We start from the raw sequence: 23,149 nt of genomic DNA, 5'->3' as shown, positions 1-23,149 counted from the left end.
CACAGAGTCCAACACGACAGAAGCAACTTAGCGCGCACACAGGCTGGCTTACAAGCGCAGCACTGAGGCTGAAACGCCCCTTCGGGCTGCCTTTCCTGTCTCTGCTGGGATCCAGGCCTCTGCTCCAGTACCTGCCACCCCAGACTGTAGCTAACAATTAGGACTATCGGGACTTGCCTGGTGGTCCAGTGGGTAAGAAGCCGCTCTGCAATGCAGGGGGCGTGGGTCTGATCTCTGGTCAGAGCAACTGGCCCCACATTGCAGCTCCTGGGCCAGAACGTCACACCTAGAGAGCCCACAGGCCGCAACGAAGAGCCCGTGTGCCGTGACAAAGACCCGCTGCGGCCAGATAACACAGAAATAGTTTCTAAAACAATAACCGGGGACTATTAACTACAAGTCGGATCTGCCTGTCTCTCTTTGCCCAAGGGCCTGCCCAGTTCAGCAAGGAGTCGGGTAAATGCTTGCTGGAGGGGTAAATGGATTTCTGAGATTCCTGACATCTCACAGTAGAGCTTCGCAAGGTTGGCCTCCGAGTTTCCTCCTATCCATTTCTCCCCATTTGTCAGGTGGAGCTAGGACAAGGCAGGAACAAAGGCTGTCTCTCTCCGCAGCAGAAACATTCAGATCTGACAGCTGGCTGGGTGGGGAAGTACATGCTATGGGTGGGAGCAGAGCAGGGAAGTAACATAAGCATGGCGCTTCCTTCCGCTGAGGAAGCCGGCGGCTTCCACATCCGTCGTTTCATCGAGGCCCCTCACAACAGCAGCTCCAGAGCAGCTGGTGGCTTCGGGGCCCTGGAACGATACCATCCTGGGCTGGGGCTCCGGCTTTGCCACTTGGATGAGCTACAAAACCTGGGGCTCAGTTTCCCCAGATGCGCCATGGAAATACAGCAAGGGGGCACAGCTGGGATCCACACGGTGCCTCTGGAACCCACAGCTCCCTGCCCATCCGCTGCCGCTTCCCTGCGAGAAGAGGCTTTGAAGGGAGCGTTGGCTGCAGCCGGTTCAGCTGGTGCCTGCGAAAACACGGCGGTGCGCTCTGACGCGATGATGCCAGGACGATCAGGGGGAGGAGAGACCCTGGACACCTGCCCGTGCTGAACTGGGGAGCGGGGGGAAGCCTGCGAGGGGCACCAATCGGCAGTGCTGGCCCTCGGGGTCCAGGGGGCCCCCGAGTCCACACTGGAACTCGTGTGGAAGCTTCGTGCTGAACGGTCACCTGTCCCAACACCCAGCCTCTCTCTCTCTCCTGTTACGACTGCACCCTGAGGCAGGAGGGATCTTAGTTCCCCGACCAGAGATTGAACCCCGCCCACTGCATAGGGAGCTCTGGGTCTTAATCACTGGACTTAGGGGAGCCCCCCGGCACCCAGTCTCTGCTCTCCGACCTCCACAGGCTGCCTTCCTGCCCCCGACTCCTCCCTGGTTTCTAGTGGGGGGCTGGCGGGTGGGAAGCAGAAGGTGGGGTATCGCTTCTACCCGCTGCTGCCGCTTTGCTGGGGTCCCGCCTGGAGCTGGGTCGCTGTGAGGCTGTGGCCCGTTCCGGGCTCCATCCTCTGCACTGACTGGGGGGCCAGGGGTGGGAGCCCTGCGTGCACTTCTTCACAAACCCCAGCTGAGCCGGCTTTCCTGCCACGCCCCTCGCAGAGACACCTGTTCTGTGCCCACACAGGATGCCCTCAGCACAGGACTGAATCAGACAGTTCTGAGGCCTGACAGCACTGGGAAGTACTGAGAAGCTTGCGCGCGCGCGCGCGCGCGTGTGTGTGTGTGTGTGTGTGTGTGTGTGTGTGTGTGTGTGCGCGCGCGCGCGCGCGCGCACGGGCTTCCTCCTGCCTCCAGCAGCAACAAAGAATGAGTAAGTTACAAGCGTCAATTACCATAATAAATCACTTGTCAGAGGTGCTGCCTCGGGGCAGTGTGGAAGCTTCATTCTCGGGGTAGAGGGGGTACACACCACAGGTCTACAAATAAAGAGCGCATGCTTCAGCAGCCTGAGTCTCCAAAGCCATTCCCCAGAAGCCCTTCCCCAGACGCCCACACGCGCTGAATTGGGCTTAGAGACAGTCACCTGTAGCCAGCCCATTCCACAGAGGCGGACACTGAGGCCCGCAGAGGGAACGAGGCCTTGCCGAGAAATCACACCGAGTTTTTGCGGCAAAGCCCGAACTACCGCCTGGACCTCCCTCTGCTTCCCCTCTGTTTGGTCTTTCCTATTCTTGGCTCCCCCAGCAACAGATCTGTGTGCGTGTAAACATTCTCATTATTTGAGTGCAGGCTTATCATCTCTACTAGATTAAAGACTCCTTGGTTGGGTCTTCCCTGGGGGTCCCATGGCTGGGAGTCGTCCTGCCCACACAGGGGACGTGGATTTGATCCCTGGTCTGGGAGGATCACACAAGCCACAGGGCAGTACGACCACTGAGCCCACCTGCCCTGGAGCCCATGAGACCACCGCAGCGAGCAGCCCACTCACCGCAGCAAAGAACCAGTGCGGCCAAGAATAATAAACAGATAAAGTTATCTCAAACCGGGGCTCTGTGACAACCTAGAGGGGCTGGATGAGGAGGGAGGCGGGAGGGGGGTTCAAGAGAAGGGGACGTACGTACACCTATGGCTGATCCACGCTGATGTTTGGCAGAAACCAACCTAATACTGTAAAGCAATTATCCTTCAATTAAAAATAAATAAATTTCTTAAAAAGTTAAAAAAAAATTCCTTGATCCTAGGAACTGGTCGATCTCAGGGACAGGAGAGCCTGGTGGGCTGCTGTCTGTGGGGTTGCACAGAATTGGACACGAGTGAAGCGACTTAGCTGCAGTAGCGGCAGCAGCAGAACAAAAGAAAAAGAAAGGGTATGAGGAAAAATTTGAAGAGATTATGGTTGAAAATTTCCCCAACATGGAAAAGGAAACAGTCAATCAAGTCCAAGAGGCACAGAGTGTCACACAGGATAAACCCAGGAAGAAACATGCCAAGACACATGTTAACCAAGCTAACAAAGACTAAAAACACAAAGAAATAACATTAAAGCAGCAAGGGAGAAGCAACAAGTAACATACAAGTGAAACTCCATACACTTAACAGCGGATCTTCCAGCAGAAACTGCAGGCCAGAAGGGAATGGCAAGACAGATTTAAAGTATTGAAAGGGAAAAAAACCACAACCAAGATTACCGTACCCTGCAAGGATCTCATTCAAAATTGATGGAGAAATAAAAAGCTTTTCAGACAAGCAAATGTTAAGCGTTACAACAAATATTAAACAGACTTGTGTAATCAAGAAATACAAAGAAGAAAGAAGATCTAAAAAATCACCCCCAAACCATTAAGAAAATGGCAATAGGAACACAAATACCAATAGTTACTTTGAATGTACATGGATTAAATGCTCCAACCAAAAAACACAGGCTGGCTGAATGGGTACAAAAACAAGACCCACGTATATGCTGTCTACAAGAAACCCACTTCAGACCTAAAGACACATATAGACTGAAAGTGAGAGGATGGGAAAACATATTCCACGCAAATGGGAAGCAAATGCTGGACCAGCAGTCCTCATATCAGACAAAATAGACCTTAAAGAATATCACAAGAGATAAGGAGGATATACATAGTCCTCACGGGATCAATCCAAGAGGAAGACGTAACAATTGCAAATGTCTATGCACCAAACACAGGAGCACCTCGATACGTAAGACAAACACAGACAGAGAAGGAGAAACTGGCAGTAACACAGTGATCGCAGGAGGCTCCAGCAGCCACTCACACCAAAGGGCTGGTCATCAAGACAGAAAGTTACCCAGGAAACACGGCTTCAATACCCCACTCACACCAAAGGGCTGGTCATCAAAACAGAAAGTTACCAAGGAAACACGGCTCCAGCACCCCACTCACACCAAAGGGCTGGTCATCAAGACAGAAAGTTACCCAGGAAACACGGCTTCAATACCCCACTCACACCAAAGGGCTGGTCATCAAAACAGAAAGTTACCAAGGAAACACGGCTTCAATGATGCACTAGATGAGCAGGGTCTCAGTGGCACCCCGCTCCCGTACTCTTGCCCGGAGAATCCCATGGACGGAGGAGCCTGGTGGGCTGCAGTCCATGGGGTCGCTAGGAGTCAGACACGATTGAGTGACTTCACTTTGCCTTTTCACTTTCATGCATTGGAGAAGGAAATGGCAGCCCACTCCAGTGTTCCCGCCTGGAGAATCCCAGGGACGGGGGAGCCTGGTGGACTGCCTTCTATGGGGTCGCACAGAGTCGGACACGACTGAAGCGACTTAGCAGCAGCAGCAGCAGGAACTGGTCCTGCTCTCTCCAGGTCAGCCACAACCCAGCACATGCTGTAACTGGAGGTGAAAAGAAGGCCGCAAAGCCCTCCCCACGTCAGCCTGGACATCTCCAGTGAGGGGAGGTCCCACGGGTGGGAGCTGCCCAGCTCACCGTGGGGCAGCTCCAGGCCTGAGTGGCTTCCCTTGTGGCTCAGCGGGTAAAGACTCCACCCACAATGCGGGAGACCTGGGTTCGATGCCTGTGTTGGGAAGATCCCCTGGAGAAGGGAAAGGCTCCTCACTCCAGTGTTCTGGCCTGGAGAATTCCATGGACTGTACAGAATATAGTCCATGCAGAGTCGGACATGACTGAGCGACTTTCATTCACTTTCCTCCACTTCAACCCTGAGTGGCGCTTTCCCACACGGAGCTGATATTTGTAGTCACTAAACTGAATGGAGAAGGGTTTTTTAATCACCACGTACAAATCCCTTGGAAGCTCTCAGACATCTGTTTAGAAATGATCCATCTCCCAAGGAGTGGTGGAAACTCCTTCCCAAAGCAGGGACTCGTAACTGTTACAACAGCAGGAAAAACAGCAACCAACGTGTGGATCCAGCTGAACCTGCGAGGGAAAACCTGGGCCTGGAATTCGGGTATCTGAGTGAGGGAGGCGGCATTCTCAGCAAAGCTTCTGCCTGGTGGGAAGTAATTTTGCCAGCTGAAATATACTTTTACAGTTGATTTTTTTATACTGACGGGAAAATATCTCCTGGCAGACTCCCTGCATGGGGCTGAGGCAACATCCTTCCAGCAGGCAGGGATTCCTCCCCTGTGAGAAGAGTCCCAGGTTACATTGATTGACTCACGTTCTAGGAACCTAATCGACTGCAAAGGCAGACATTTAAAATACGGTGTGTTGGATCTTTTTTTTTAAAAAAAATATTACTATTAATTTATCTTCAACAAGGCAGGGAAAGGTCAATGGACACAGAGCTGGAAGATATACCAGAGAGCCAAGTTACTAGCTGTCTGATCCTGGGAGTGATTTTTTTTTTTGCCTCAGTTTCCTCATCTGTAAAATGGGGGTGACCATACCAGTCCTGCCAGCATGCTTGGGGCTGCGAACACGAGCTCGGGGGTCAGCCTGCCAGAGCTCGGATTCCAGCTCCAGTACTGTTTGCTGCGTAGTCTGGGGGCAGACAGACGCAACCTCTGAGCCTCAGATTTCCAGTTATAAAATCCTCCCTCTTCAGAGTCGATGGGGTAATCCACAAAGGGCACTTGCCAAGTCCCAGGCTCATGAGTAAGTGCCCAGGAGTGTCAGGCAGTAGCCTCTACCCATCCTGCTGGCTGTTGTGCGGGTGGGTAGACACGAGAGTGGGAAAGGGCGGAATGAACTCGATCGCTCTAATTGCCTCGCCTCTCACCATAAGCTAAAGGAAGCAGAGACGAAATCGGAGGAGAGAGAATTCCAACCCATACCCCTGAGCCGAGGGGACCTGCACGTGTTTCTGCAGAAATGATGGAAATGACTGATTTTATCACACTTTCTACGGCTTTTGGAAGGAGAAAAAATCCAGATTGCAGAAAGTGCGATCAAAGCCAAGGGTGCCGTTCGATTCTGTCTCTGTCAATTGGCCCGAGAGCTCGCCGAGTTGCACGTTGCAACATGGAAGTGGAACACACGCCAGATTTCAGAGTTTCATGAAAGCTGCGGTGGGGACGTTTCCAACACCAAACGATCGCTAGAAACACCTACGGCACGGGGAACATCTCGCAGCTGAACAAGTGTTTTCTGTCCCAGACTCTGAGAGAGGAAATCCAAGACTGCGTTGCCTTTCAGTATAGCAGAGCTGTCTTGGGAGCTCTCAGGGGAGGAACGAGAAATTCGATTGTGCAAAACGCACGGTTCTGATTCTGTCGTTCCAGCAAGCAGGGTGGGGGTGGGGGGCTATATCCCTGACAGCTGCTGAGTGGCCACAGATCAGGTCCCTGGATTTGAGGACTCACGTCCTCTTCACTGGGCTGTGTAACCTTGGGCAAGTCTCAAGAATCTTCCTGAGCCTTCCTTGGGGGTGAGAGGCAGAGGATGAGCTGTAAATCCTATCAAAGAGCAGTCTGAGAGGGCTCTTCCTACTTAACTCTAGGGGCTCCCAATCTGAGGTCCAGGGATAAGCTTTTCAAGGTCTTCAAAGCCCTGGAATTCTATGCTGTATGAATATAAATGCAGAGAGAGAAAAAAAAAAAAAAAAAAAAAAGATGGCCAAACAGCCCAAGAGGTTAACTTTCCATAAAAGGAACAGAACCGGGGGAGGGGAGGGTGCTGCCCTGCCAGTCCTCTGGCTTGGATTTGCTGTTCCGAGAGTGGACTTCACCTTATTCGTAGAAATCGAGGATCCTGTACAGAAAGAAATCGCCTGCCAAATTGCTCACACGTGTCAATACGTGCATTTTTCTGGGGCAATCAAGGTTTTCAAAGGGGCGTGGAAGGCTCAGAGGCCTCCAGGAGGTAGGGCAGAGCTGGGACTTCACAGTGGAAAGCTGTCAGGGTTGTGCTGGGTGTCTCTACTGACCCCGCTGCTCCCTGCCGGACCCTGCTCCTCCCTGCCTGACCCCGCTCCTCCCTGCCTGACCCCGCTCCTCCCTGCCTGACCCTGCTCCTCCTTACCCGACCCTGCTCCTCCCTAACTGACCTGCTCCTTCCTGCCTGACTTGCTCCTCCCTGCCTGACCCGGCTCCTCCCTACCTGACCCTGCTCCTCCTTACCCAACCCTGCTCCTCCCTAACGGACCCTGCTCCTCCCTAATGGACCCTGCTCCTCCCTAATGGACCCTGCTCCTCCCTGCCTGACCCCGCCCCTCCTCCTTGCCCCTCCTCACCCTGGGCTGCCCCGGCCTTTGCTTCTCTTGCCTGCTGCTCTGTGTCCCGGGGCCGGGGCCGGGAACGGCTTCCTGCCCTCATCCCTTCAGACCTGGCCCGTCACCAGCGTCCTGCTGCTGCCCCCTCTGTGGACGCTGCACTGTCCTTTGAGGCTCTCCTCTCCGCTTCAAGACAGTCCCTTTACCCAGCTCTCCTCCAGTTGCTCAGCTGGCATGTGCCATCCATTTCCTGCTGAGACCCTGACTGATAGAGGATTTCCAGTTCGTCTTTGCACTGTCTCTGCCTAGCCACTCACACAGACTCACACGTGTTCCCTGACGTACTCTCACTCAGCCTCACCGACTCACACCACTGATACACGTGCTCACTCACACACATTCATCCCCAAACGCACGTACACACCCGTTCACCGGCAGAAGGACACTCAGTGGCCCCACAGCACTGCCTGCCCGGCCCTCTGGGGGATGCAGTCAGCTCTCTGGTTAAAATCCTGCCCCGCTAAGCCGTGGGGGCACCCAACACGCAGAAGCCCGTCTGCTGGGGTGGCTGTCACCTTGTGCACCCTGGAATTGGTGACTCTCGCCAGTTCTTATTTCTTAAAATTTTTAAATTAATAATTTAAAAAGAATCCTTTGGCCATGCTGCGCGGTCTGTGGGCCCTTGGTTTCCCAGCCAGTCTGCTGCATCGGCAGTGGGGAGTCTTGGCCTCTGGGCCTCCAGGGAAGTTGTGACAGTCCCTATTTTCAGAAATGCTGCACTCTGTCTGGGACTGATGTGGACGAACCCACCCACTGCACATGCTCAAGGTATTTGGAAAGAAGCCTCATGAAAACACTAAGTTAAAATGGCCTTTGGAACCTTACACCACATAGAAGAGACCTGGGAGTAAAAATAAAATCTTTCCACTCAATTTCAGGTAGGGACAGATGGGAACCTTCAGGAGATCACACAAAGAAAGATTAATTTAGATGGACGGCACCAGGTGCTTTGGGTGGGAGTGGAAGGGAGACGCATGTTGGCTCAATACCAGGTCACCTTTCCAATGACTGGAGCCATCAGTGACAGACAGACCCCGTCTGGGGCTGCATCGCAGAGACTGCCATAGGGACTGGGGGCAAATGACCTCCAAGGCTCCTCCAACGGGCACCTGTGACCTTGGCCTCATCACCTGCCCCTTCGGAGGGTCTACTTCCTTATCCGTTAAATGGCCGAGTTAGTCGAGGTGCCTTCGACAGCTATAAATCCTCTAAGTCTCTGACTTCTGCAAGCAAAGATCTTCAAGATCCTTGGGGTGGGGGCTGGCATTTGGAAGCGAGCTGCAGAAGTAATTAGGGATGGAAACTCGAGTCTCTAGCTGCCTCTGAACGTCTGAGTTTGCAGATTAAAAGAAGGCTGAAGCTTGGCTGAATGATTTCATTCCCTCCAGAGCAAACGGCAACAGCAGGACGTTGGGAAAAAAAAAAAAAATCTAGCCTCTTTTGGAGACGAGGAAGCAGATGAATTTGTTTGGGAGACAAAAGACTGGGCCAGGAATGGTGCCTCCAGCAGCAGCAGCTAGTCTTTCAGCCTCCCTGGACCTCAGACTCCTCGTCTTTAAAGGGGGGATGAATGTATTAACTACACTGGCCGCGCGAAAGGTGAATGCGCCCAACCTTCCTGACTGGAGTGGAAAGCAGCCAAGAAAACAGGTTTGCATCCAGGCACTCACGCTTACTGGCTCTGTGACCTCGAGAGAAGTATTTCACTCGCAAGCCTCTGCTTTCTCATCTGTGAAGTCGGGGGAGGGAAGCTCCTTTGGGCAGGGGGTGAGGAGCTTTGAGCAAACGCACATGGGACAGACACTTCACACACTGGCAAGAAGCCTCGTGAGACTCTTCAGAGCAGACACACTGGATCTGCACCGCGGCTGAGCTGAATGAGCCTGGCCGTAACCCTGCTCTCTTCTCTGAGGTTTTGGGTCGGTGGCCAGGAGCCTCCCCGACAGGTGACCTCAGCATAGGATTGGGTGTTCGTGTGGAGCCCGTAGTTTGTGGCAACATGAGGGTAGTGGCTGGCTCCCCTGGGGTGGGGAGTAAGGTTGGGGGGTGCTCTGAGCGGGCAGAGCCAGGGCCACAGAAATGCCCCCTGTGCCCTTACCCTTTTGGGCCCTCTAGAAACTCTTAAACCATAAGGGTCAAATAGAGCATCTTTGCCTCTTCACACTCGAGCCAAAATCACCACGACGGTGACTGCAACTGTGAAATTAAAAGGCACTTACTCCTTGGTAGAAAAGCTATGACAAGCCTAGACAGTGTGTTAAAAGGCAGAGACATTAATTGGCTGACAAAGGTCCATATCATCAAAGCTATGGTTTTTCCAGTAGTCATGTACAGATGTGAGAGTTGGACCATAAAGAAGGCTGAGCACTGAAGAACTGATGCTTTCGAACTGTGGTGTTGGAGAAGACTCTTGAGAGTCCCTTGGACTGCAAGGAGATCCAACCAGTCCATCCTAAAGGAAATCAGTCCTGAATATTCTTTGGAAGGACTGATGCTGAAGCTGAAACTCCAATACTTTGGCCACCTGATACAAAGAACTGACTCCTTGGAAAAGACCCTGATGCTGGGAAAGATGGAAGGTGGGAAGAGAAGGGGACGACAGAGGATGAGATGGTTGGATGACATCAGCGACTCAATGGACATGAGTTTGAGTAAGCTCTAGGAGCTGGTGATAGACAGGGGGGCCTGGCGTGCTGCAGTCCATGGGGTCGCAAAGAGTGGGACACGGCTGAGCTAGTAAACAAAAACAGCACTCTAGCCTGGAGGTCTTTGGTGGGAGGGTTAGCTATCTGGGACCCCCACATCTTAGTTTCCCTTAGGCTCCCAGGGATTATGCTCGCAGGGTCCTTAAAGACCCTCTGACCTGTCTCCCCACATATAACCCAAGCTTATTTAGGACCGGTCTTCCCTTGTGGCTCAGCTGGTAGAGAATCTGCCTGAAATCGGGAGACCTGGGTGCAACCCCTGGGTTGGGAAGATCCCCTGGAGAAGGGAAAGGCTACCTACTCCAGTGTAGTCCACGGGGTCACAAAGAGTCAGACACGACTGAGCGACTTTCCCTTCACTTATTTAGAACCAGGTCTAACTCACGGCCTGCTGCGCCTAGGGTGGCAGAGGGTGTGGGTGCAGTATATGTGTGGGTGAGCCCACAACGACCAGCTGAAGATGAGAGCTCCAAACCAGCTCTTCTCTGAATGAAAGACTTTCTTCTAAAGCTGTATGAGCCCGACAGTTAGGGGTCTTCTTCCTAGCTCTATTCTTCATAAGCTCTCCTGCCAGATGAGTTAGCTGGAGGGCTGAAGAATTCCCAGTGGCCAGAGGGAAGTTATGAAGACTTGCATTTTAGATGAAAAGAATTTTTATTAATATGTTACTATTTTAAGCTGCCATACAAATATCCTTTGTATTGATTTCAGTGTGATGTACTGACTGAATAAATATGACAATTTCTGCCAGGGAGCCAAACAGTATTTTTAACCTACTTTAAATTATGTGTTGTTTCCTATGGTTTTTTTTTTTAAGTTTAGAGTTGATTATAAAGGCACTTTCAATTTTAAAAAATTCTTCTTTCCAGAGAATACACACATATTTTAAACTATTAGTTGTAGAGCTTATTGTTGTTGTTTAGCCTCTAAGTCGTGTCCAACTTTTTGCGACCCCATGGACTGTAGCCTGCCAGGCTCCTCTGTCCATAATGGCGTGGATAACTTTTTTTTTTTTTAACTACAAACAAAAATTTAAAAAGGTAAAATGAATTTTTTTTTTTGCTTATGGATGCCATTATGTTGGATAATACCATTATAACAGAGAAAACTTGAATATATATATAATATAGTTGAAATACATTCTTAATCATATTTGCCCCCTGATTCCTGCCTATTTACCTAATTTAGCCTATTTACAGTATATAACACTGTGTACTTAACCAGGGCCCTGCCAGAAACTTCAGGACCTTACAAAATTAAGAGAAAACTCCCCCAGAGAGCTGAAGTCTTCCACACATTTTCTGATCAGCTCCTCAAGATAATAAGGTTCATAGATAAGGAAATGGGGATGGAAGGTCAAGGGCTTTCCAAGGGCTTTCAGCTAGTTCCCAGTAGTTCGCCCCAGGTTCTTTTCTTTCCCTTTCTTCAAAATGGGGAGAGGGATCCCTTATGTTTCAAAGCCACTGGGAATGTAAATGAGATGGTATTTAAAGACTGAGTTCTTGTTTGGAAAGTCACTGAAGAGCTAACAGTAACAGTGTAATCATTGCTTGTCACTCAGATGAAATCTCTTGGTTACGGACAGAGATACAAAATTTCCACCTTTTGAGAAGAGGATACCAGCTATTACCCTTGCTTGGTGAAACAAGAAACCTCAGAATATTCTGGTGCAGGAGACAAATGGGATGACCCACAGCTTCAGAGCCAGAGGAGCTCAGAATGGGTTCAGAATCATGGAACTGAACGTATCAGGAGGCCCTGATCTCGGGGCCTAACCGCCAGCTGGGAGCGTGACCTCTCCGCAGGGTCCCTGCCTGTGGTGGTGAGCTTGGAGGACGGCACAGGGTCTCCGAGGGCCCGACGCCTGGAAAGTCCTCCCTGATTTTGAGCTGAAACTCAAGGGGGGAACGTGGCACCTTCTCTTCCTGGGATGCACTGCGGCCTGATGTGTCAGGGTGCCTGCCTCATTCTTGCAAAGTCCCGGGGGACGGGGTGGGGGTGGCGCTTACCTGAAATTGTACCCCGGGGAGACACTGCTCTTCTCGGAAACGCCGTCCAGCCGGGTGAAGGAGTATCTGGGGATGCACTGGTCCCAGGCCTTGTCCAGGTCGCACACCCAGCCGATCTTAATGCCCAGGACTCCGCCCTGGATGGACAAGGGGGTGGACTGAGCCTTCTGATGGAATGGGGTGGGTCCCAGCGGGGTGCGGTGGGGGGCCCGTGACAAATGGACCGGGGATTTCCTGCCATTCTCCAGGTGGAGGGCAGAGGTCGGGAGAAAGAAGAGGGCTTTGTCACGCGTTGCTTAGTAAAGAAGGGCTGTAGCTGAGGGTCACAGCCCCTGAGCCTCTCTGATTCCTGTTTTCGGCGTCCTTTTCCTCCCCGTGGCGCTGGCTCTTGTCGAGGCCTGCCCTTTAGTTGCGGCATGTGGGCCTAGCTGCCCCACAGCAGGTGGGGTCTAAGTTTCCAGAGCAGGGATTGACCTGCTGTCCTGGCATTGTGAGGTGGCCTCTGAACTGCCGGACTACCAGGGATGTCCCTGGGGTGTTTTTTTTTGTTGTTGTTATCTTTAGTTCCTTAGCTCCCATGCAGGGAAGTGACCACTGATCCATCTTCCCGTGGTGTGGGTGCTCCTGGGAGATCGGAGGCCTCTGCCTGCACGCGGAGCATGAAGCCAGGAGCAAGGGAAGGGGGCTGGGGGTAGGCAGGAGTTAGGGAGGCAGGAACATGGTGGGCACAGGTCTGGGGTGCCCCCACCCAGGGTGTGGCCACATTGCAGCTCCTCCCTGGCCCCCAGGACCCCCTCCACCGGCCAAAGGGCCCCCTGGGCCCCCAAGGCAAGAGCGGCTGGCTCCTCACCGTTTGGGCCAGCTTGGCAAAATCCTGCCCTGCAAACTTGACCACGTCGCCCACCCGCAGAATGGGGCAGAAGGGGGCTCTGTCGGGGTGGAAGCGGCAGGTCTTCACGTCGGCAGCTGTTAGGTCGGGGAGGAGGTTCCCCCTGGGGAGTGGAGGGGGGTTGACGCGTGGGTTTCCCTCCAGCGTCAGCCCTCGGGATGCTCGCCCCCCTCACCTCCACCTCGCGCCTTCCCGATGGCCCGCACCGCCACCCTCCTACATGAGGATGGGCGGCCTTATCCTTGGCTCCTCTGCTGTGCTCTGCACGTGGACGCTCACCCAGGAGAGGGTGAACTGGGGCACCACTGGAGAAGGGCTGCCCGAAGGGAAAAGGGACACCCCACCCACCTGTGGGCTTGAGGTGGGGAGGAGACGACCCCGCCTTCTTCAGAGGCATCCCCCCGTTCCAGGCCTAGAGTCCACTGTCCCTGCCCCCACCCCCCACTGCTCAGCAAAGCCCCCGTGTGGGCCCTCAGCCCCAGCACGTGAGGATGGCGGAGAAACTTGTCCCGGAGTCCACCCCGGGGAGGCCTCCCCCCGGGGAGCGGGGAAGAAGGGGTGTCCCCCCTGGGGGTGGGGGTGGGGGGTGGCTGCGATGCTTCTTGGCTTCGCGAAGGAGCTAGGACTCAATCCTTTGGCCCCCTGATGCGAAGCGCTGACTCATTGGAAAAGACCCTGATGCTGGGAAAGATTGAGGGCAGAAGGAGAAGGGGACCACAGAGGATGAGATGGCTGGACGGCATCACCGACTCAATGGGCATGAGTTTGGGTGAACTCTGGGAGTTGGTGATGGACAGGGAGGCCTGGCGTGCAGTGGTTCAAGGGGTCGCAAAGAGTCAGACACGACTGAGCGACTGAACCGAGCGGGACTGAGGACTCACTTCTCGAAGTTGAAGAGGGGGAAACGGATGCTGTTCTTGATGAAAATAGTGAAATTCTCGGCTTCCATCATGACAGGCCTGCGGGCGAGAGCAGGGGCCCAGAGCTTGGGAGGAAGGAGGCGGAACCGGGAGGAGGGGCCACCTACCTCCCTGGGAGCACCTCCTGATGGCCACGTGGCCGTGGTGTCTCGGGGTCTGAGGGACAGCGGGGCTGGGGGAGACGCTCCCAAGGGCCCCTTCCCCGCCCCAGGGGTAGACGGGACCAGGGCGCCAGAGGCGCGGAGCGTGCCCAGGCCCTTACGTCTCCACCGTGTCCACCTCCGCTGGGCACCAGCCCTGGATCTCGCAGGTCCGCAGCGCAGAGCTGTAGTTGACGCAGCGGCCGGTGAGGATCCCTGCGCGGGTGGAGCCGCGATCGCTGGGTGCACGCTCGGCCCTTCACCCCTCCCCATCAGGGACACCCCCCAACACACATAGGGACCCCGCAGGCAGAGGGAGAGGACAGGCCGGGCCAGGGAGGTGGACTGGGGCCCCCGTGTTCCTCAGAGCTCCTCCCGCCTCGCTTCCCCAGCCCTGGACCCGGCCAAACGGAGGGGACGACCTATCCCTCCCGTGTTCCAAGCCCCTTCACGGCAGAGGCCCCTTCACCGCAGGCACTTTCCTGCCTCCGAGCCTTGCTGCCTCTGCTCCTCGTGCCTAGGATGCCCTTCCCGAAGCCTCGCCTGCCAAATCCTGCCCATTCTTCAGGGCCCATCTCAAATGCCCCTGCCTCTAGGAAGCCGCTCGGGGTGCCCATCAGGAACCAGGGGCTCCCCTGGTGGCTCAGTGGAGAAGCATCTGCCTGCGATGCAGGAGCCACACAGCTGGGTCCGATCCCTGGGGTGGGAAGACCCCCTGGAAGAGGGCACGGCAGCCCATCCCAGTGTTCTTGCCTGGAGAATCCCAAGGACAGAGGAGCCTGGTGGGCTACAGTTTGTGGGGTCGCAGAGCTGGGCACAACTGAAGCGACTTAGCACACACACGCCAGGAGCCAGTCTGTCTCCCCCCAGCCCCGCATCCCACCGTGCGTCTGTGACAGCCCTGGTCACCTAGGGCACATCTGTGCGCCCCTCATCCCTGGACTGGCTGCTTGGGGGCAGCCCCCGCTGGGCTGGCACACGGCGGGCTTCCGTCAGAGCGGGCAGCGCCACCCGGGACCCCTGATTCTCACCCTCTCCCCTGGCAGGGATGTGCTGCCCTCGGGTCCGCTGACACAGCGGGGTTGGGAGCGGACAGGGAGGGGGCCGCACTCACCTCCTCCTGGGAAGCGCTCAGGCCCGCACTGGCTGTCCGACACACAGCGGAACTTCTCCTCGCTCTGCGGGGAGACAGGGGCGGGGAGGATCTGTCACCCTGGGGGGGAGTGGGGGGCGCTGGAGGGTGGGGGCTCCCACGCAGCTCCAGGGACTGGACCCTGGGCCTCTGCTTGCACCCTCAACCCCACACCTCCCCCAACCACGCTGCCCTGCCCTCACCTCTGGGCAGAAGCCTTGCATCTGGTTTTCTGTGACGATCATCTTGGTGATGATGACAAAGACAGAGGTGCCCTTGGGAGGAGGAGGAGGGAGAGGGAAAATGCAGCAGTGCCAATCTGAGAGGTGGGCACGACTGTCATCCCCACTGTACAGATGGGGAAACGGGGGCTTACTCTCATCCCCACTGTACAGATGGAGAGACTGAGGCTTACTCTCATCCCCACTGTACAGACGGGGAAACGGAGGCTTACTCTTATCCCCACTGTACAGACGAGGAAACTGAGGCTTACTCTGATCCCCACTGTACAGATGGGGAAATGGAGGCTTACCCTTATCCCCACTGTACAGATGAGGAAACTGAGGTTTACTCCTATCCCTACTGTACAGATGGGGAAACTGAGGCTTACTCTGATCCCCACTGTACAGATGGGGAAACTGAAGCTGTTATCCTCACTGTACAGATGAGGAGACGGAGGGTTGGATCCAGAGATCTGGCCGAGATCATGGAGCTAACAAAAGGCAGAGATGGGGTCCAAGCCAAGCTCTTTCCAGATATCCTCCCGGCCCTTCTTGCTCCCCGCAGGGTGTTGTCCTTGATTTCAGGACAGGTGGTAGCAGAGCAAGGGACAAATCCGGCTCCCGGACACCAGTGCTGCCCAGCAAAGCGGGAAGGCAGGCCCACGCCCCCAGCACCTCCCAGCTGCTGGGGAAGGGGTCCCCCGGATCCCTGACGCCATGGCACCTGCTCTGGGACTCCCACCAGTGCTCCTTGCCTCGGCCCCTCCCCACCAACCTACCCAGCATCGGGGCGCCCACAGGGTCCCGGCTGGGCAGAGGGAGGTACCTGGGGTGGGGTCACGTAATCAGACACGTCCATGACTCGGTTGGCATAGCGTCCGAAGCCCTTGACCTTGGTCACCACCGAGGACTCGATGGCTGTGTCCCGCACCTGGTACGCCTTCTCGTGCAGGAAAACCCACCTGGCCGGGGCGCGGGGGTGGAGAGCAACAGAGGAGGGCGAGGCCCTCAGACAGAGACTGGGAGAGCTGCTTTCTGTCCGCCTCCAGAGGGCACAGGGCGCCTGGGCTGCAGGCCTGCGCCAGCCCAGGGTTGGCCTAGAGTCACGTTTCTCCCCCTTTCTGCACTTCCCTCCTGAAGAGCCCTTTTAGACTTCCGTTTTTTCCCCTCGAAATGTTAATACTATAGATGCCATTTATGTACTGTTTGTGGTTTTCTGCCTTTTACAAAGAAAGAGTTAGATGTTTGGACTTCCCTGGAGGTCCAGTGGTTAAGTGTCTGCCTGCCAATGCCGGGACACGGGCTCAATCCCTGGTCCGGGAAGATGCCACGGGCCCTGGGGCAACTGAGCCCAAGCACAGCTACTGCAGCCTGGGTGCTCTGGGGCCTGTTGCTGCCCAAGAAGACCCAGCGACGAGAAGTCCTTGCAGCTCGAGAGGGGCCCCTGCTCTCCGTAACTAGAGAAAGCCCACGTGCAGCAGCCAAGACCGAGACGGACAACAAGTAATTAATTAAAAAAAAATTTTTTTTTAAAGAGTAATTTTTTTTTTTTTAAGTTTGCCAAGAACCAGTTGTCAGCTGTGCTGTCTTGCTCTCTCTGGCGGCATCCCAGGGAGAGGACGCAGAGGGTCACGGGCCTCTGACCCCGGTGCCTCCCAGGCTTTGCTAACGGCTGTATCCTAAGAGCTGGCACACGGCGGGGGTTCAGCGGACAAGCCAACGCAGGCCCTGGGCGCTGGATGAGAAGCCCCGGGGAGGACGGCAGGGCCTGCCAGCTCGCGCCTGGCAGGTGACGCGGGTGGCTGGGGAGGGCGGCGGGGCCGCTTATTTCCTGGGTTGTGCTGCCACCCAGTGGGCATTTACCGGTACTGTCGACACGGAGTAAGAAACTATGGTCCTTGTCCCCCAAACACTTGAGCCAAAGAATAAGTTTAATACGGAAGTGAGAAAACGCAGACACGAAGGGGAAATACTCAAAGGAGACCAAGTAATAATTTAACAAAGTCCAGGAGCTTCAGTTCCTGCGCAGGGGCTAGAGATAACCCTCTGAGCCCTAATCTTTGAGCTGCCTTGTAGATATAGAAACCGCCCCCCACCAGGTGGAAGAATTTGATTAGGTGGTGAGCAGACTATAGCCTCAAAAACAAAACACAACGAACCAAACCAACCCTGGAACTGAAGATGAGCCGAAAGCAATCGAGACGCCGCCAGTCAGACCACTGACGACCAACTTCAAGACGACAGTCAGAGCTGAGGTGCTGTTTCTGCGTGCAGCTTTGCCCCCTTCAGCTGATAAAAGCTGAAGCTCCCTGATTGTCGGGGTGGGGTGGGGGGTTGGTGGTGTGGGGAGTCTACCTTTGGAGAGCATCTGGCATCCCCAAACAGAGCAAACTTTCCCTTCCACTGACCTGGCCTCTTTACCGGCTTCTGAGAGGCAAGCAGCTGAGCCTGCTCTCAGTCACGCAGCTCCCCCCGCCCCCCCACACACAGTGTCAGGGCAGAGAGGGACCACGTGGGTCCGAGAGGATGTCCTGGGCTTCTTCCCTTCCTGCCTCCCTTGCAGGCCCTCCCAGTCTTCTCCAGCAGCAAGGAGGGGCTGCCCCTGGTCCCTTGCTTTCCCCTGGGTTTTGGGGAGGCACCCGCCTTTTCATGGGAAGTCAATGCCCTGCCGTCGGGGCTCAGGCCACTCTCAGCCTCAAGACCACTCGTGAGAGTTCCATCTGCTCCTGACTCCACGCGGGAGGCGTCTTCACTGTCCTCTGTGCAGATGACAGAGCCTCCTCCAACATGTTTGGAAAACGCTGCGTATGCCCAGCTCTGGAGACACAGCGTGACCTCTCAGGGAATCTAGGGGCGCATGTGGGGAACATGGGGTTAGGGTTGTCTTCTGATGCTCACCAGGGCGATGTCCGGCGAGGAACCCTATGAGATGAAGATGCGCAGGAGGAATGGAGGCCGTGGAGCAGAGAAGACAAGGCTGGGCGGGGGTGGCTGAGGGCTGGGAGGCGGCTGCAGGCTGAGCCAAAGGGCTTAGAAGCAGGGGCTGGGACTGCAAGCCTGGGAGCTTTCTAACCTCTGGGGTCCCCTGATGTTGGGAGACGCAGAGGGGAGCAGCTCTTGGGTCGGGCTGGGGTTGCAGTGACTCGTGGGGTCCTACCTATGGGGCTGAACTTTACAAGCGGCTCCTTGTTCGGTTTTCAGTGAGAGGGTCTGCAGTCATCCCCTAGTGGGGCTTCCTTATGGCCCCCGAATTCTTTTTTAAAAAAGATATTATTTGGCTCCGTAGGGTCTCAGCTGGGTTTCCTGGGTGGCTCAGGGGGTAAATAATCCGCCTGCGATGCAGGAGACGTAGGTTCAATCCCTGAGTCGGGAAGATCCCCTGGAGGAGGGCATGGCAACCCACTCCACTGTTCTTGCCTGGAGACTCCCATGGACAGAGGAACCTGGCGGGCTGCAGTCTACAGGGTTGCACAGAGTCAGACAGGACTGAGCATGCACGCACGCAGGCCCTCGGTTGCAGCACGTGGGGTTCTAGCTGTGTGTTCCACCTTAGCTGCCTCAAGACACCTGGGATTTTAGTTCCCTCACCAGGGACTGAACCAGTGAACCAGGCTCCTCTGCATTCGAAGGCAGGTTCTTAACCACTGGACCGCCAGGGACATTGCTGGCGCCTGAGTTCTGAACGCTGTCTTGAGGGGGAGGGAAAGGGTGGTCACCACCAGCACTGGCCAAGGGTGCCTCACCCGCCTCGCTGCTCCTGCCTGCTCGAGGCAGCGCCCTGAGTAATGCGCCATTAACAGCTCTCTGTGTGCTTGCGAGCCGCTCCCCTGAACACCGCGCCTCTGCGGAAGTCTGCAGGGGGTGAGCTTTACCTCCCTTGCCCTGCCTTCCGTGTTTTGAACTGGGAGGGGTCTCATCGAGGTCTCGGGAGAGACACGGAGACATCCCACCTGCTGTCTCGTATCCCAGCAGAAGGGAAGGGAGCGATTATGGAAAACGGGGACGTCGTCTCCAGAAAGAAGAGCTTTATCAGCGGGCTGCGGCCGTTGGAGCCAAGGGAGGGAGGGAGGTCCGACAGAGCACCTCTGCGGCTGTGGTGCCCTCGCCCAGGTCGGGGCCACGGTGGCCACACGGCCCCTGGACCCTCCGTGTGCCTGGCTGTGGAACGGACACGCCTCTGTGTGTCCAGCAGTGAAATGACTGGCTTCTCCTGTCCTTAAAGTCTGGGAACCTTCGGGAGAGAAGCGGAGTTCAGATGGTCACCATCACTGCAGGAGCAGCCCAGCACGCCGAGGATGCAAGGATCCTTACTCACGGCCCAGGGGGGCCGCTGTGGTGCTGGCCTCACGCTGCGCACGGAGGAACCCAGGCCCGGGGTGGGGCACCGACTCGCCGAGCTGCGCACATGCTCTGGCCCTGGGTCACTCCCGCAGGGGGTCCTTGTCCTGCCGGCCTCACCCCATGACCCGGGAGAGTGGCCCCCGGCTCAGGGATGTCTCAGGAGGAAGAGCTCAGGGCCCAAAGGACGACTAACTGGCCTCTCTCCTTGTCTTCCTCCTGCCTCACGGCTCCATTCTGTGCCCAGGCAGGGTTCCCCCTCCGAGTTGAATAACAAACGGAAGCCTTCCAGTGCCCCCTTGGGGCATGCGGGCAGCTGGAGAAGGGGGGGTGTTCATTTCCGGTACAGAGGGGCTGAGTCTGTCTCCAGAGGCCAGGGCTGAGGAGATGGGGTGGCACTGAGCCTCCAGTTCTTGGCACTGACTCGGCTGCTCTGACTTCTTCCCTCGCCTTCCTGGTTCATTATTTATAGAGCGGGAGGCGGGCGGCAGCTCCCAGGCAGGTGGGATGTGCAGGATGGAAGTCAGAGCAGTGTCCTGTCCTATCCACCTCCCAGGAGTCAGAGAGGAGATCAGGAGGGTATGAGGGTGGGTGTGTGTGTGCGCGCGCGCACGCCTGTGGGCATCAGATGGGTCTCTCAGGAAGGTGTGAGCTGAGCCAAGGGAAAGGGGGGCTCGCTGGGAGCCTGAGAAATGGCAACAGTCACCAGCTTCCCAAGTCACCCAGGCACTGCTGCGTGTCACCTCCTCCCGCCAGAACCCTCAGAGGTGGTGTCGTCTGGATTCCGGGGCTGAGACGCGGAGACGGAAACTGACCTGTCCGAGCCCCACTCCTGTTGGGGTCAGAGCCAGGCTTCTGACCAGGTCTCCCCATCTGGGGAGACGGGCACGGGGTGGGCAGAAAGAAAGCCATGGGATCCCACACCGCTCTCTGTAAACTGGATCAATCTCCCCCCGACCCCCCCGCACCCTTTTAACGGCTTTACACGATGGACGTCTTTGGAAGCTTTGACCTGAGGCTGAATGTTGTGAACCAAAGTGGGTGGCCATGCAGATGGGGGTCTTGGAGTGGGAGAGCCAGGGCAGGGCTGCGATGGGCTGGGGGCACCTGCAACCCTGACAGGCCCTTCCCAGGGCGGAAGGGGCACCCAGAGGTGGGAGGCCCTCACCGCTGCTTTCTGGGCTGTGGGCTTCCTACAGGAAGGCCCCAGGAACCAACCCCTGGCCAGGCACTGGCTGGCGCACCTGGGCACTCAAGCCTCAGGGATGTCTCCTTCCTTCTTAGGTGGTCGCAGGATCCAGACAAGGGGTCGGCTCTTAGGAAGTCCTCCCCCACCCAACAACGCAGAGGAGAATGCGCATTACCAGCTGGGCCCAGAAAAGGCCTGAGAAAGACCCAGTAGTCCTCACAGAGACAGCTCTGTGCACCTGGGGTGGGTCAGGAAGCCAGGGATGGAGGGGCGGGAGCCTCAGGCAAGCAGCTGAGGCTCAGGCCCGTGTGTGTGTGTGTGTGTGTGTGTGTGTGTGTGCGTGCGTGGGCGTGTGTGGAGTCGATCAGGCGGTGCGTTGCTGTGCGCACATGAGAGAAATAGTTGGCCCCTGTCACTCACGCCCTAGGTAAAGCTGCGCATCTGGCCTACCTGGCAGGGCTGATATGGAAGCGATTCAAGTCAAGCATTAACCTCAAAGCACTAAAAATCCTTTCAAATCCTCCTGAGTCGGAGCCACGGTCACCTTTCTTCACATGACTGCCTGGCCTCTTAACGGGTTCTCCTGCGTCCACTTCTGCCCACGCCAATCCCCGCGGTGTCAGCCAGGGCCTCCTACCTCTCCCCCTATACACACACACACACACGCACACACACACACATACACAGGCACACACACACATGCACACACACCAATCCCCGGGGTGTCAGCCAGGGCCTCCTACCTCTCCCCCTATACACACACACGCACACACGCACACACACACACACACCCCAATCCCCGGGGTGTCAGCCAGGGCCTCCCACGTCTCCCCCTACACACACACACACGCACACACACGCACACACATACACACACATAGGCACAAACATACACACACGCACACACACATACACACGCACACACACCAATCCCCGGGGTGTCAGCCAGGGCCTCCCACGTCTCCCCCTACACACACACACACACGCACACACACGCACACACACGCACACACATGCACACACATGCACACACACCCACACACACACACCAATCCCCAGGGTGTCAGCCAGGGCCTCCCATGTCTCCCCCTACACACACACACACACATGCACACACACATGCACACACATACACACACACATGCACACACACACACCAATCCCCGGGGTGTCAGCCAGGGCCTCCCAGCTCTCCCCCCACACACACGCGCACACACCGGCACAAACACGCACACACACGCACATACACACACGCACGCACACGCATGCACACACACATGCACACACACGCACACACACCAATCCCCAGGGTGTCAGCCAGGGCCTCCCACGTCTCCCCCTACACACACACACACAGATACACACGCACACACATGCACACACACCAATCCCCGGGGTGTCAGCCAGGGCCTCCCACGTCTCCCCCTACACACACACACACAGATACACACGCACACACATGCACACACACCAATCCCCGGGGTGTCAGCCAGGGCCTCCCACGTCTCCCCCTACACACACACACACAGATACACACGCACACACATGCACACACACAGGCACACACACCAATCCCCGGGGTGTCAGCCAGGGCCTCCCACGTTTCCCCCTGCACACACACACACGCACACACATGCACACACACGCGCGCACACACATGCCCACACACGCGCGCACACACATGCCCACACACACGCGCACACACGCACACGCACATACACACACACACACGCACGCACACACACCAATCCCCGGGGTGTCAGCCAGGGCCTCCCATGTCTCCCCCTACACACACACACACACACAGACACACACACGCGCGCGCACACACAGGGTAAAACGCATCAGGAGCTTCTGTCACGTCCATCACTCCCCTGCAGTAGTGAAGGATCGGAGGTCCAGCCTCCGCCTGCGGCTGTGGCCCCATCCTCCACCGTCCTCTCCTTGGCTCCCTCCGCTCCAGCCACCAAGACCCCTTCTCATCCCGCATTCACCAGGCTCTTCCACTTGGCAGAGCGGGCCTTCTCTGCCTTGAACCCCCTTCCTTCCCTTCCTGTACCTGGCGGCTCTGACTCATCCTTCAGCTCTTGGCTTCAAAGTCTCATCTCCAGAAAGCCTTCCCTTACTTCCCTGGCTGGGTCAAAGGCAACCCCCTCGGTACCCGGGAGCCTCGGGGCACTGGGCGCCCCCTCTTCAACCCCAAGCCACGGCTGCCATTTTATATTTGCTTGTGGAGACGGTCTGATTAGCCTCCATCTCTGGCCGGGTCAGCTCCATCGGGGTGAGGACCCGTCCCGCTTGGGCCCACTGTTCCTGCCTCCGTGTCAGGAAGACATGCTTAATACACTTCTGCTACCTTCCTGACCATGGACGTGCGTCCGGGCTCAGGTGCACAGAGATGCG

General features: G+C 56.2%; 1 protein-coding gene across 1 annotated transcript in view; it reads right to left on the bottom strand.

Annotated features, from left to right (window-relative positions):
* Nucleotides 1-23,149, bottom strand: part of P2RX3 (purinergic receptor P2X 3) — a 37,232-nt gene that overhangs the window by 12,022 nt on the left and 2,061 nt on the right. The window contains exons 2-8 of the mRNA XM_015101165.4: nt 16,046-16,181; nt 15,202-15,273; nt 14,981-15,044; nt 13,989-14,082; nt 13,688-13,765; nt 12,768-12,909; nt 11,918-12,054 (exon numbers count right to left, since the gene is read on the bottom strand). Coding sequence (XP_014956651.2) covers nt 11,918-12,054; nt 12,768-12,909; nt 13,688-13,765; nt 13,989-14,082; nt 14,981-15,044; nt 15,202-15,273; nt 16,046-16,181 — 723 coding nt within the window. The remainder of the gene's footprint in view (nt 1-11,917; nt 12,055-12,767; nt 12,910-13,687; nt 13,766-13,988; nt 14,083-14,980; nt 15,045-15,201; nt 15,274-16,045; nt 16,182-23,149) is intronic.

This window comes from Ovis aries, chromosome 15 (genome assembly GCF_016772045.2).
Source record: "Ovis aries strain OAR_USU_Benz2616 breed Rambouillet chromosome 15, ARS-UI_Ramb_v3.0, whole genome shotgun sequence".
Taxonomy (NCBI): domain Eukaryota; kingdom Metazoa; phylum Chordata; class Mammalia; order Artiodactyla; family Bovidae; genus Ovis; species Ovis aries.
This window is presented reverse-complemented; position numbering and strand designations above follow the sequence as displayed.